A 12,534-nucleotide genomic window follows, 5' to 3' on the forward strand; every position below is an offset into this window, starting at 1 on the left:
CCCCCCCCCCCCCCTTCCCCATAGGGCCCTGGTCCAGAACCCAGGGTGGGACCAGGTTTCCCCCAACCCTCCTCCCGGCTGGTGGGCTGCCAGCAATAAAACAGGGGAGGCCCTGTGGACTAACAGAGGGTCTGATCTCCCATGCCTTGGACTTTCCTATGATGAAAAGGGTTCTGATAGTGGGGTACCCTTGCCTTTGTGGCAGTGATTGGGACTCTGTGAGCCTCTGAGGCACACAAAAAAACCTGCCAGGAAGCGCAGGATCCAGGGACTTAGCCCTAACCAGCCACAATATACATAGAAGCATGAGTTTTTGTGGGTAACACCCACTTCATCAAACACCCAAACCAACCTGATCTCCTTTTTTGACAAAGTAACAGATTTTTTAGATAAAGGAAATGCAGTGGATCTAATCTACCTCGACTTTAGTAAGGCATTTGATACAGTACCACATGGGGAATTATTGGTTAAATTGGAAAAGATAGGGATTAATATGAAAGTTGAGAGGTGGATAAGCAACTGGTTAAAGGGGAGACTACAGCGGGTCATATTGAAAGGTGAACTGTCAGGATGGAGGAAGGTTACTAGCGAGTTCCTCAGGGATCAGTTTTGGGGCCAATTTTATTTAATCTTTTTATTGCTGAACTTGGCACCAAAAGTGGAAGTGTCCTAATAAAATTTGCAGATGACACAAAGTTGGGAGCTATTGCCAATTCAGAAAAGGATCGGGATATCATACAGGAAGATCTGGATGATCTTGTAAATTGGAGTGATAGCAATAGGATGAAATTTAATAGTGAGAAGTGTAAGGTTATGCATTTAGGGATTAATAACAAGAATTTTAGTTATAAGCTGGGGACACATCAGTTGGAAGTAACGGAGGAGGAGAAGGACCTCGGAGTCCTGGTTGATTATAGGATGACTATGAGCCGCCATTGTGACATGGCCGTGAAAAAGGCTAATACGATCTTGGGATGTATTAGGCAAGGTATTTCCAGTAGGGATAAGGAGGTGTTAGTGCCATTATACAAGGCATTGGTGAGACCCCATTTGGAATACTGTGTGCAGTTCTGGTCTCCCATGTTTAAGAAGGATGAATTCAAACTGGAACAGGTACAAAGAAGGGCCACTAGGATGATCCGAGGACTGGAAAACCTGTCTTATGAAAGGAGACTCAAGGAGCTTGGCTTGTTTACTTTAACCAAAAGAAGGGTGAGGGGGGACATGATTGCACTTTTTAAATATATTAGAGGGATAAATACCAGGGAGGGAGAGGAATTATTTAAGTTTAATACCAATGTGGACACAAGAACAAATGGATATAAGCTGGCTAGTAGGAAGTTTAGACTTGAGATTAGACGAAGGTTTCTATCCATTAGAGGAGTGAGGTTCTGGAACGGCCTTCCAAGGGAAGTAGTGGGGGCAAAAGATCTATCTGGTTTCAAGATTAAACTAGATGGGTTTATGAAGGGGATGGTTTGATGAGATAACAGGATCTTGGTAACTAATTGACCATTCATTATCAGTGGGAATAGGTCAATGGAGGGATGATAGGAGTTACTATAGAGAACTTTCTGGGTGTCTGGCTGATGAGTCTTGCCCACATGCTCAGGGTTTAGCTGATCGCCATATTTGGGGTAGGGAAGGAATTTTCCTCCAGGGTAGATTGGCAGAGGCCCTGGAGGTTTTTCGCCTTCCTCTGTAGCATGGGGCACAGATCACAGCTGGAGGATTCTCTGCATCTTGGGGTCTTCAGAGTATTTGAAGGCTTCAATATCTGAGATATAGGTGAGAGGATTATTCTAGGAGGGGTGGGTGAGATTTTGTGGCCTGCACTGTGCAGGGGGTCAGACTAGAGGATCATAATGGTCCCTTCTGACCTTAAAGTCTATGAGTCCAAATCTAAGTTGTAAAGAGTCTCTAAAGAAGGGGGTTTAGGGTGCTGGCTCTGGGATGTAGCATGGGGTTGGGGTGTGGTTTCCTGTTGGGCGGCACTTACCTTGGGCAATTCTTGGTTGGCGGCTCAGGGAAGCAAAGGCAGGCTTCCCACCTGCCCCACACCACTCCAAGAAGGAGCCAACGGCCCCTGTGACCCTTGGGGATAGCAGGGAAGGGGGTACATGGCTCCCTGTGCTGCCCTTCTCTGCTGGCACCATCCCCTCAGCTTCCATTGACCACAATTCCTGGTTCTCAGCCAATGGGAACTGTAGGGGTGGTGCTTGCAGGCAGAAGCAGCACACAGAGACCTCTTCTCTCCCCCACCCCTGCATGCTGGCAGCTTCGGGGAGTGGTGGGTCTGGGACCAGGGCAGGCAGGGCACCTACTTTAATGGTAGTCCCACTATACCACTGGAGGTTTCAGTTGATTGGGCAAGTCCCCAGGATTGACGAGTAAATCATGATCGAGTTGGCGACCACTGGTCTAGATAATACTTAGCTCTGCGTCTGTGCAGGGAACTGGATTAGATGATCACTTGAGGCCCCTTCCAGTGATCTGTGATCCATACTGATGATACTTGAAAGAGAAAATAGTTAGTTACTTGTAACTCCCGAGTCATATGGGGAAAACTGAGAATAAATGAGATGATTTTTTCCTCCTGATATGATCTTACCTGGGATATTCCATAGCTCTAGAAGAAATATGTGCTGTCTCTTAATGGTAGGAGTGTCTACAATGGAGATAGGTGAGCTTGATGGGATGGGATGGAATGGGATGTGACTGCTCCTTCCACGGGAGTAAAGATACTTACTAATAATATAAGTGAGCTCCAGTTACAGGTGAGTAACTTTCTTCCTTCCATGTTGTTGTATATATCCTTCAAATTCAGGATGCGAAAACTCTAATTAAATGCCCTTTTAAAAAGTCATTGTCACTTAACATATGTATTTACATTTTAAGTACTGCTCCTTCTGATTCAGTAATTTTTATTGCTCCCCCATAAATTCTTTCCAAATATATTGTAAAGAACAATAAACATAGTTCTTTTGGTGAGGTTTCCTCTCCACTCCCTCCCCCCTCCAAAAAACCCCCCCAAAACCAAGAACTTGTAACCTATGTAATCACTTTAGAACAGGGCTTTTTTGGTACTTGTAGAGTGCGTAGTACAGTGGTGACCCTGACCATGGGTAACAACCATGATTGGGCACCCCAGTAACTACTTTAGTACAAATAATAATAGGTAAGGCGTCATAAAATGGTAGGGAAAGGGATTTTTTTTCTGTCCAAGATATGGTGTGTCAGTATACGGTCTACAAAAGATGATAGCTTTTAGCTGCAGTATTCCATCAGAAAGTTGTATCTGTCTTGTCTTTCATAATCACTGTGGCTTTCCAAATTTCTGTCGTTGAAAATCTTTGTTTTGCCACATTGCATTAGCTTATTTTTTGTCTAAAATTAGTCTCTTATTTCTGATATACTTGTATTTCTGCCATATTTTAACCTGTTTAGTTCTTATTGCATTATTGCTCTCTTAGATTCATGCATCATTGTCCAATGTAATGTCCTTTGTACATTTATTTAGTGTGCTATTGACAGTCCTCTTGATCAGATTAAGATGTTGGAAGCAACTATACCTCTCAAAAGTTATGACTTTCTATCTTGTGCCTATCCCTTTGTTAACATATAGAATTATTCTTTGTTATGATGCTTTCACCTGCATTGGTCCATATAATGAAGACAAGGCAGGACAATGTGAGTTTAAGTAAGCCTTTGTGAAGTATGGTATGAAATTTGGGCTCACTGAAGTCCGTGACAAAACTGTTAACGTCAATAAAGTTAGGATTTTATTTACCATTGGGAAGCTTGATGAAAATACACAGTATGGTAAAATTATCTTTTCTTCTCTATTTCAGGGAACTTCAGGCACAGGAAGCCTTACAGAATGGGCAGCTAGGAGGTGGAGAAAACATCTCTGACCTACAGCCAGGAATTCTAGCTAGCCAAGCAATGATTGAAAAAATTATTAGTGAGGATCCGAGGTGGCAGGGTAATGTTCTATGTATATCTGTTATATATTTGAGAGAGTTTGAGTGTGAGCGAGCAAGCAAGTCTGTCTGTCCGTCTGTCTGTTTGTTCAAGAACTCTTCCTAAACGGTAAGAACTAGGGCCATCAAATCTGGTATGCAGCTTCCTCTTATCATAACTTAAAGCAAGGTGAGGGTTTGGTTGTGCCAGGACAATGGGATGTGCCTGGAATGCGATTGTTTTTCATAACACGGAAAGGGAAGAGGCTTCTATCAAGGACAGTTATACTGTGTAATGACCACAGTGGGAGGGAGAGCAAGGGGCAGAGATGGGGGAAGAGGAGGAGAAGGAGGAGTAAGCTTCCCGGCCAGCCCCAGAGTACCACCACCTAGCCAGCACAGCCCATGCAATCTCCCATCCCTCTTCCCTGAGCTGCTCCTCACCCCCAAACCTGAGCCCCTTCCCCCCTCCCAAACCCTGACTCCACCATTCCCCCTCACCCACATACACACCTGAGCTCCTTTTCACCCACAACTCTGATTCTTGCACTTCCCTACACTCTTAGCCCCTAATATCTATAACAGTGTTTCTCAACCAGTGGTACGAGTACCTTTAGGGGTACTGGAGAGAAGTCTGGGTGGTACATCAACACAACTGAAATTTGGAGAAAACTGAATTTTTGTTTTAAGTTTTACAGTACTTTATTATTTTTGTACTTTTTACACACACAAATTTCATCTCCCCCCCCCCCCCCCCCGGCTACGATTAAGTTGTTTAAACAAATGTGTTGCAATGGTAGAAAACAATTTTGTATGTCTGAAAACTAGTTACTAGGGGTATTTTACATTTTTTTTAAGGGGTACTTTATAAAAAAAGGTTGAGAAACACTGATCTATACATACAAACAAGAATAAGACTGTTTGGATAAATACTATGTTGTCAAGTCCATTTATATTCAGATTGCATATTGGAAATTCCTTTGTATTGAAAATATTTCTTTTTTACTAAGCCTTTATTCACTCAATACAAATGTGGCTATTCTGAAGCAATTGATACTCATCTTCCTGATTTCAAGACAGTAAGAAAAATATCTTGTGCTATATGATCCTGATGTCACTTGACTCTGTTTTTTTGTTTTGTTTTCAGTCAACTAGTTAAAGTACATTTCTTTTGCTTATCTTGATTAACAAGAATCAGAGAACAGAGAAATCTTACCTGTTTTAGTCTTTGAGTGAGTCTTTTAAAATCTAATATCACTGTGTATTAGTAATTGGACAGGTCACTTAAAATAAGCCCTATTGCTCTAGTTTTCTTTACGCTTTTAGTTTGATGGTGTCACTTATTACATTGCCATGCATTTTTTAAAATCAGTTCGCTACATTGGAATAGATGGAGCACAAATTGATGCAGTGCTTCTGATCTTCAAGAATAAAGCTTTTAGTTTCTTTGATTGAGGTAGATTTGTATGATTTACAGTATGTGAGGGGAAGACCTTTATGCAAGAAAGACAAATGTGAGGAGTCATGTACATCTAAAGAATTTTATAAAATTGGGCATGAAAAAATTGTGAGTGGGGAGGATCATACAATTGAATCTATTAGTAATATGAATCCTAAGCTATAAAAAAGTAACTATATTAGTAGAGCTTTACTATTGGCTTTTATATCAAGAAAAGGATATTGAGCACACTATATTCAAACAGGTCACAGCAGCTAAGGGCAATAAGAACAAAAGGATAATATGAAAAAGGGAATCTTAACAGTGATAGGCCCATTACTGGATGGGAGAATAGTTGTTAATGTTGTAGATAAGCCAGAAGTGTCTACATATTTCTGTTGTGTATTTGGAAAGAGCTGAAATGAGGTATTGATACCTATGAAGAGAATGAACTATTTTCCACAGCGTCCACTAGGGACAAACATTTTAAAATCAGCCTACCAGAATAACTAGCACCCAGGAGTCATAATTTAGGAACAAGGAGTGCGTGCCATACCAACAGAACTCTAAAAATGTTTTAAGGGTCATAGTGGACAAATATGAGCTCCCAGTATGATGCTGTGACTAAAAGAGCAGGGGCTCGTCTACACTGGCCCCTTTTCCGGAAGGGGCATGTTAATTTCACCTATCATAGTAGGGAAATCCGCGGGGGATTTAAATAAAAATGTCCGCCACTTTTTTCCGGCTTTTAAAAAAGCCGGAAAAGAGCATCTACGCTGGCCCCGATCCTCCGGGAAAAGCGCCCTTTTCCGGAGGCTCTTATTCCCACATTCTAAAAAGGTATTAAAAATTGTAGTCATTGCGAAGAACAGCCACAAAAATGATTCAGGGGTTGGAAAAATGCCTTCCATTGATAGACTGAATGAGCTCAATTTGTTTAGCTTAGTAAAAGGATTATCAAGAGGTGTCTTGACTAGTGTACAATGTATAATTTCCTTCAAGGAAGGAAATACCAGGTACGAAGAAAGTTCTTCACACAGCGTTTAGTCAACCTGTGGAACTCCTTGCCAGAGGATGCTGTGAAGGCTAGGATTAAAACAGAGTTTAAAGAGAAGCTAGATAATTTCATGGAGGTTAGGTCCATAAAAGGCTATTAGCCAGGGAATAGAAATGGTGTCCCTGGCCTCTGTTTGTCAAAGGCTGGAGAAGGATGGCAGGAGACAAATCACTTGATCATTGTCTTCGGTCCACCCTCTCTGGGGCACCTGATGCTGGCCACTGTCGTCAGACAGGCTACTGGGCTAGATGGACCTTTGGTCTGACCCAGTACGGCCGTTCTTATGTTCTTATTTGTATGGATTGAGCTGTCTACTGACAGATTTCATCTTTTATGATACCACTAGTGAGCGATTAAGCCAATCCGATTACAGATGTCACAAAAATCCACTATCTGTGGGTGTTGTACACTCAGATCCTATACTTTTCTTGTAATGGCTGGATATGTTGACTTTCAAAGTGTTTGAGAACCTGTGCAACAGTTTACCTCCAGAACAGTCTGTCCTGATTTCCATGTCAACGGGAGGTATGCTGTCTGACTTCGTGTTGATCTTTAAGATATCTTTATAACTCTTATATTGACCAGTGAGACAGGGTCAGAACTAGGGATGTTAAATTGAGTTTGATCAAATTTAGTTGATGGAATTTCCATTGACTAGTTCAGTGTTTCTCAACCTTTTTTATAAAGTACCTCTTTAAAAAAAATTATAAATACCCCCAGTACCTACAGTTTTCAGACACACATTTTTGTTTCTACCATTGCAACACATTTGTTTAAACAACTTAATCGTAGCCAGGCGGGTTATGATATTTTTGGTTGTAAAAAGTACAAAAATAATAAAGTGCTGTAAAACTTTAAAAAAAATAAATCAGTTTTCTCCAAATTTCAGTTGTAGTGACGTACTCCCCCAGACTTCTCTCGAGTACCCCTGAGGGTACTCATACCACTGGTTGAGAAACACTGGACTAGTTGATTAGTTAATAAGTGGGGGACCCGCAGCTGGGTTAGCTTCTGGCTCAGGAGCTAACCCCTCTGTGGCTCTGCCTTTTAAATTCATTAAGAGTTGGCACTTCATACATTTAAAAAGCAGAGGCACAGCATCTGGGACTGGGTGCGAGCTGGGCATCAGCTGATTCCCAGCTTACGTGTGGTTCTGCTACCCCCTGCCCACCGCGGAGAAAGTGCTGGAAGGAGCCAGCTTTTAAGCCAGCTCCCCTCAGCACTGGCTCCTGCTCTGCCCCTTCCTGCCTGATAGAGGCATCAAGGGGGCTGGGGAAGTGACTAGTCAAGGAACTGACTAGTCGACTAGCCAATAAGCTTATGCTTATTGGATAGTTGACAAGTCGACTAGTTGCTTACATCCCTAGTCAGAACAGAAGGCTATAAAAATGTAGTGGAGGGGAGATATATAAGCCTCAGACTGGGGAGATTTTTGTTCTCAGAGTAACAGGGAAGGGCTGGTTTAGAACCAGCAGAGGCTATAGGGCAGTGAAACACCTGGGGCTAATTGACCAGGCCTGCAGAGTCAGGCCAGCCTAGGCTAATTAGGACTTCTAGGGGTAATTAAGAAAACCAGTTCAGACTGGCTATAAGTTAGGGCATGTGTGTAGCTAAGATGACCGAGGAGGAGGATGCTAGGAGTAGGAGGAAAGGAGACAACAATTGAACACTAGGAGGACGAACTGGAGAGAAGGAAGGTGCTGGAGAAGGTGTGGGGAAGTAGCCCAGGGGTCTTGGAGCTGTCTTACAGCAGGTGTTGGGAATTCACACGGCAGCTACTATTACAGGACCCTGGGCTGGAATCCAGAGTAGAGGGTGGGCCTGGGTTTCCCCCCAAAACCCACCTCCCCATTTCCACTGTGGGAAAAGGATTGTGGAATTTATTCTCCGTTTTACCATACTCTGACCAATGATGAAAAGAGCTCAGCAAACTAAAGCCCTAGGCATGGTGCCTAAAACTGTGGGCTGCTGTGAGCCTGAGGCTAGCAAAATCTGCCAGGAAGCACAGAACCCACTGAGTTTTCATAGGAGCTTTGTCACACCACCAACAGAATGCTTTCCATGAACAAGCTGGCCGTAAAAGGCCCTCTTCGGTATCCATGTGTCATCCATCCACATAACCTGACCAGTCCAGCGAAACTCTTTGTTCATAAGAAGTGCTTCTGTGTCAGTCACACAACACAGGTTAAGGACCTCCATGTTAGGAATTTTGTCTTACCAATTTACCCAGGCAATCTTCCTGAGGCAGTGCATACGGAACTGATTGAGTTTTAAAATGTGATGGCGATATATAGTTCATGACTTCGAGCCATACAGGAGGATATTCAGGACAGCTGCCTGATAAACTGTTACCTTTATATGAAGTTTAACACCATCGTCATTCCATAAGAATTTGTTCAATCTTCCAAAGGCAGCACTGCAAACCTTATCAACAAGATGGCAGACAGGTACGAGGGAGTATCTCTCCTGTCTGAACCAGCCCAATTAACACATTCCAATAGCACATCTGTCTTGGCCTGGCACATGGGGTGACAGAATGTTCACTCTGGCCTTTGTGCGAGAGGGAAAAGCTGAAATGGTTTCTGTTATACAAGATGGCTTCTAGCTAAAGCAAAAATGGTTTCTACAACTTCTACACACTGTAGTACTGGACTCTTTCCAGACTGAGACATCATCTCTGTAGTCTTGAGGCTCACAGTATGTCAAATGGTGAACAGAAGTAGCAAAACTGTCATAAAGCTCCTGTGCATTCTTAACTGAATGAGCCAACAATTCAAAGTCATCACAGGTAGTTGTAGTGAACTCTTAGGTGTGAGCCTGAAATCTTCGGAAGTGGAAAATGCTATTGTTAGTTCGGAACTGACAAGGTATGTGCAATGCACAGTTCTTTAAAGCAGCAAAATGTAGTTGCTGATCAGGAGAGGAGCAAGAACACATCCTTACTTTGTACTATTTGATGCCGTGTAATGGTTAGGCCAGGAGCCAGAGCCACAAATTGCATGAGTCAAATTAACATCAGAAAAATCTTTGTTTTGTAATGAGATAGTCAATCATATGCTTAGACCAGGCATGAGGAACCCAGGTTGCCCGGATCTGGCTCCCAAGGCTTAGGGCCTCCCATCGCATTGGCGAGCCTGCACTGGCACTCCAGCCCCCCTGCAGTCCCTGGTTCCTGACTAATTTTTCTGTGGGTCATTGGCCTCCAACCCTAAAAAGGTTTCCCACCCCTGGCTTAGACTGAGGATGCATCGAAGTTGCTCTGTATTTGTTCACTCATTGGAAGAACATGCTTGCAACAGCAAGCTCATGGTGCGCGAAGTTTGAAGAAGGTAGGTGTCATTTAAGTTCTTTCTTCCAGTACCATGATGTTCAAGCACATTTGGCCATGTGGTGCAGTCCTGACTAACTCTAGCATTAAAATCACTGCATGTGTATTACTTGCATTTAAAAGGTACTGAAGAGACCACTGAATTTAGGATTTCATAGAAAGCCTCCTTTTCATCATTTGCAGCAGGCTGAGGGTGTGCTTATGCCCAAGGCACTGTTCCCGCCTCACTTTAGGCTTTGCAGTCATGAGGTGAGAACAGATGGCATGTGGCTGGAATTCAAGCTGGGAAACTAGTGACGTCCTGACAGCGAAGCCAACTCTCGCTTGTCTTGGATGCCCCACGCAATAATATGAATAATCAGCTCTAACTTCTGTGAACTGACTGTTACCAGAGATGCGTTTTTCACTTAAGTCTGTGACATGAATTTTCTAATGTGCAAGTTCTCTACCAGTGATTGTAGCAGATTGTACCTGGGCAGGATATGGGAGCTCCTGCTGTTCCAGTTCAGACTAGTTCCTACTAGGTATATAAGCAACTAGTCAAATAGTCAACTTCGGGCTTTGCACTCCCCCTTGCTGCCACTGTATCCGAGACAGCAAGTGGGGAAACAGGGTGCTGGGGGAAACTGGCTTAAAAACCAGCACTGTCTCTGTGGTGCCAGGGGGGAAGACAGGGGAGGCAGAGGCCCAGCGGTTTGGGATCTGGCAGGAGCAGACTGGTCCCAGACTACTAAGCCTCTTCATTTTAAATATAGTAAGAACTGGGTGGCACCCAGCTCTTACTACATTTAAAAGGTAGAAGCGCAGCAGTCTGGGACCCACTCCCGTCAGGTCCTGGACCTATCCTCACTGCAGCTTTGCCTTTTAAAAGTAGTAAGAGACAAGCAGCTCTTATTACATTTAAAAGGCAGAGGTACAACAATCCAGAACCCGGTGCAAGCTGGGATTGCTCAGTCCTTGTTCGCGCCAGGTCTGGGATCTACTCCTGCTGTGGCTCTGCAGTTTAAATGTAGTAGAAGCTGGGCGTGCAGGCAGTTACCCACTTCTTAACATCCTTAGTTTCTATTATCATTTACCACTTTATCAGTTGTTGGAATGATTGTTATAGAACTAGTGATAAAAGATATCACTATGACATCAGTTCAACCATAAATTCCTTTATTAAATGTAAAGGCCAAATGGTATTTATACAGTTGCTTAAGCAATTCCTACATAACACAAATACATAAGCTTTTGATCAGAGTACTCAGGAAAGGAGATAACCCTCATACAGCTTGCTCCAATATGATCAGATAGGATTTGATATATACCCCTAGCAAGCCTTGTTCTTTTATGCAATGCAACAAATAAGTGATGACATAATCTTAACTGAAAGCCGGTTTAAAGAGAACACAAGTCCCTGGCTGTTGGTCCCATGCCCAGGGTCCTAGCTGCTGGCCTCAGCCTTGGTCCCCTTACCCATGTCCATTCTCAGCTCAGTGGCAGACAGGACTAAGGGGGTTAGCTTTCAGCATCATCACTAGTAAGTGTTCCAGCATCATTGAATGACAAGATATCCAGTATATACTGGCAGACAGTTGGAGCTGTGACTGTACGTACAGAGGCAAGTTAAGGGAAGAATAAACATTAGATAGTTGAACCATGTGGGATGAGATTGTTTAGAGCGAGATGAGAAAGGGATCAAGGGCAGAGCGCTTACAGATGCAAGCAAAGTAGGGGGAATAAAAGGAACTATCAAAGGTAATACTGAAGAAACAATTTGAGCAATATCAGGTGAACACAGGGCCCTGGAAACCAAGAGAGGAAGTATAATCAAAGAAGAGGGAATGATCTGAAGTATCAAAGGTAGGAAAAAGATTAAGAAGGACCAGATTAGAGAAGTGGCCCTGAGACTTACCAAGACTGTCTTATTGGAGCACACTTGTAAGAGCAGGTTTAGTGAAGAAAAGAATGCTGAAGTTAAACAGAAGAGGATCCAGAAGGGAATGTTGCATAAGGTCCTGGTTACATGTCATTCTCAAATGAATAATATACGTTCACATTTTTAAAATCAAAGAGCTTATTTATTTTTTTTTTTTTTAACATTTATAAGTATTGTGACAAAAGCTCCTATTCGACCTTGGTGAGTTCTGCACTTTGTGGCCAATTGCTTACCTCAGAGGCTCACAACAGCCCTCAATTTAGGCATCATTTCAAGGCTGTCAACTTGCTGTTTGAGCTACTCCCTTGTGCTTGCTTCTCCTAGATCCTACACAGCTTCTTCTGTCTCCTCAGCTCCTCTCACATTAAACCAGGCATGTCAAACAGGCGTCTGGAGGGCCGCATGCAGCCCGATTGAAATTTTTTGCAGTCCTCCAGAATAATGTGCGGCCCGCTGGCTGCTCGGAGAAAGGGGTCGAGTGCAGATCGTGGACGGCTGGCCGTTCTGCACATGGACGGCTGGCCGACTGCTCACGGCTGGCTGGGCTGCTCTGCGCTGGGTGCTCCAGCACTTGCTCACAGCTGGCCACTGTGCTCATGCCACCCCAGTGCCCGAGGAAGAAGTGTGTGGCTGCAGCAGCGGTGTCTCCGGGACCCAGGCATTAGATTGAGGGGGCTGGGAGTGCCTGACTCTGGGGGAGAGGGGAGAATATTTTGTTTTGTTTTTTATTTATTTATTCCCAAATAAAATCACAATATGTATATTAATTTTATATCAATAAATGTCAGTTTTTTGCAATTGCACGAATAATTATATGTTTATGCAAAA

The 12,534-nt window shown here is 43.3% G+C and overlaps 1 protein-coding gene across 8 annotated transcripts in view; it reads left to right on the forward strand.

Annotated features, from left to right (window-relative positions):
- UNKL (unk like zinc finger) overlaps positions 1–12,534 on the forward strand; it is a 151,340-nt gene that overhangs the window by 12,865 nt on the left and 125,941 nt on the right. For 6 of the 8 annotated variants that reach the window (XM_075899984.1, XM_075899982.1, XM_075899990.1 and 3 more), the window contains one exon: positions 3,852–3,985. In XM_075899984.1, coding sequence (XP_075756099.1) covers positions 3,852–3,985 — 134 coding nt within the window. The other 2 variants (XM_075899988.1, XM_075899989.1) reach the window with 1 other exon arrangement.

The sequence above is a fragment of the Pelodiscus sinensis genome, chromosome 16 (assembly GCF_049634645.1).
Source record: "Pelodiscus sinensis isolate JC-2024 chromosome 16, ASM4963464v1, whole genome shotgun sequence".
Lineage (NCBI taxonomy): Eukaryota > Metazoa > Chordata > Testudines > Trionychidae > Pelodiscus > Pelodiscus sinensis.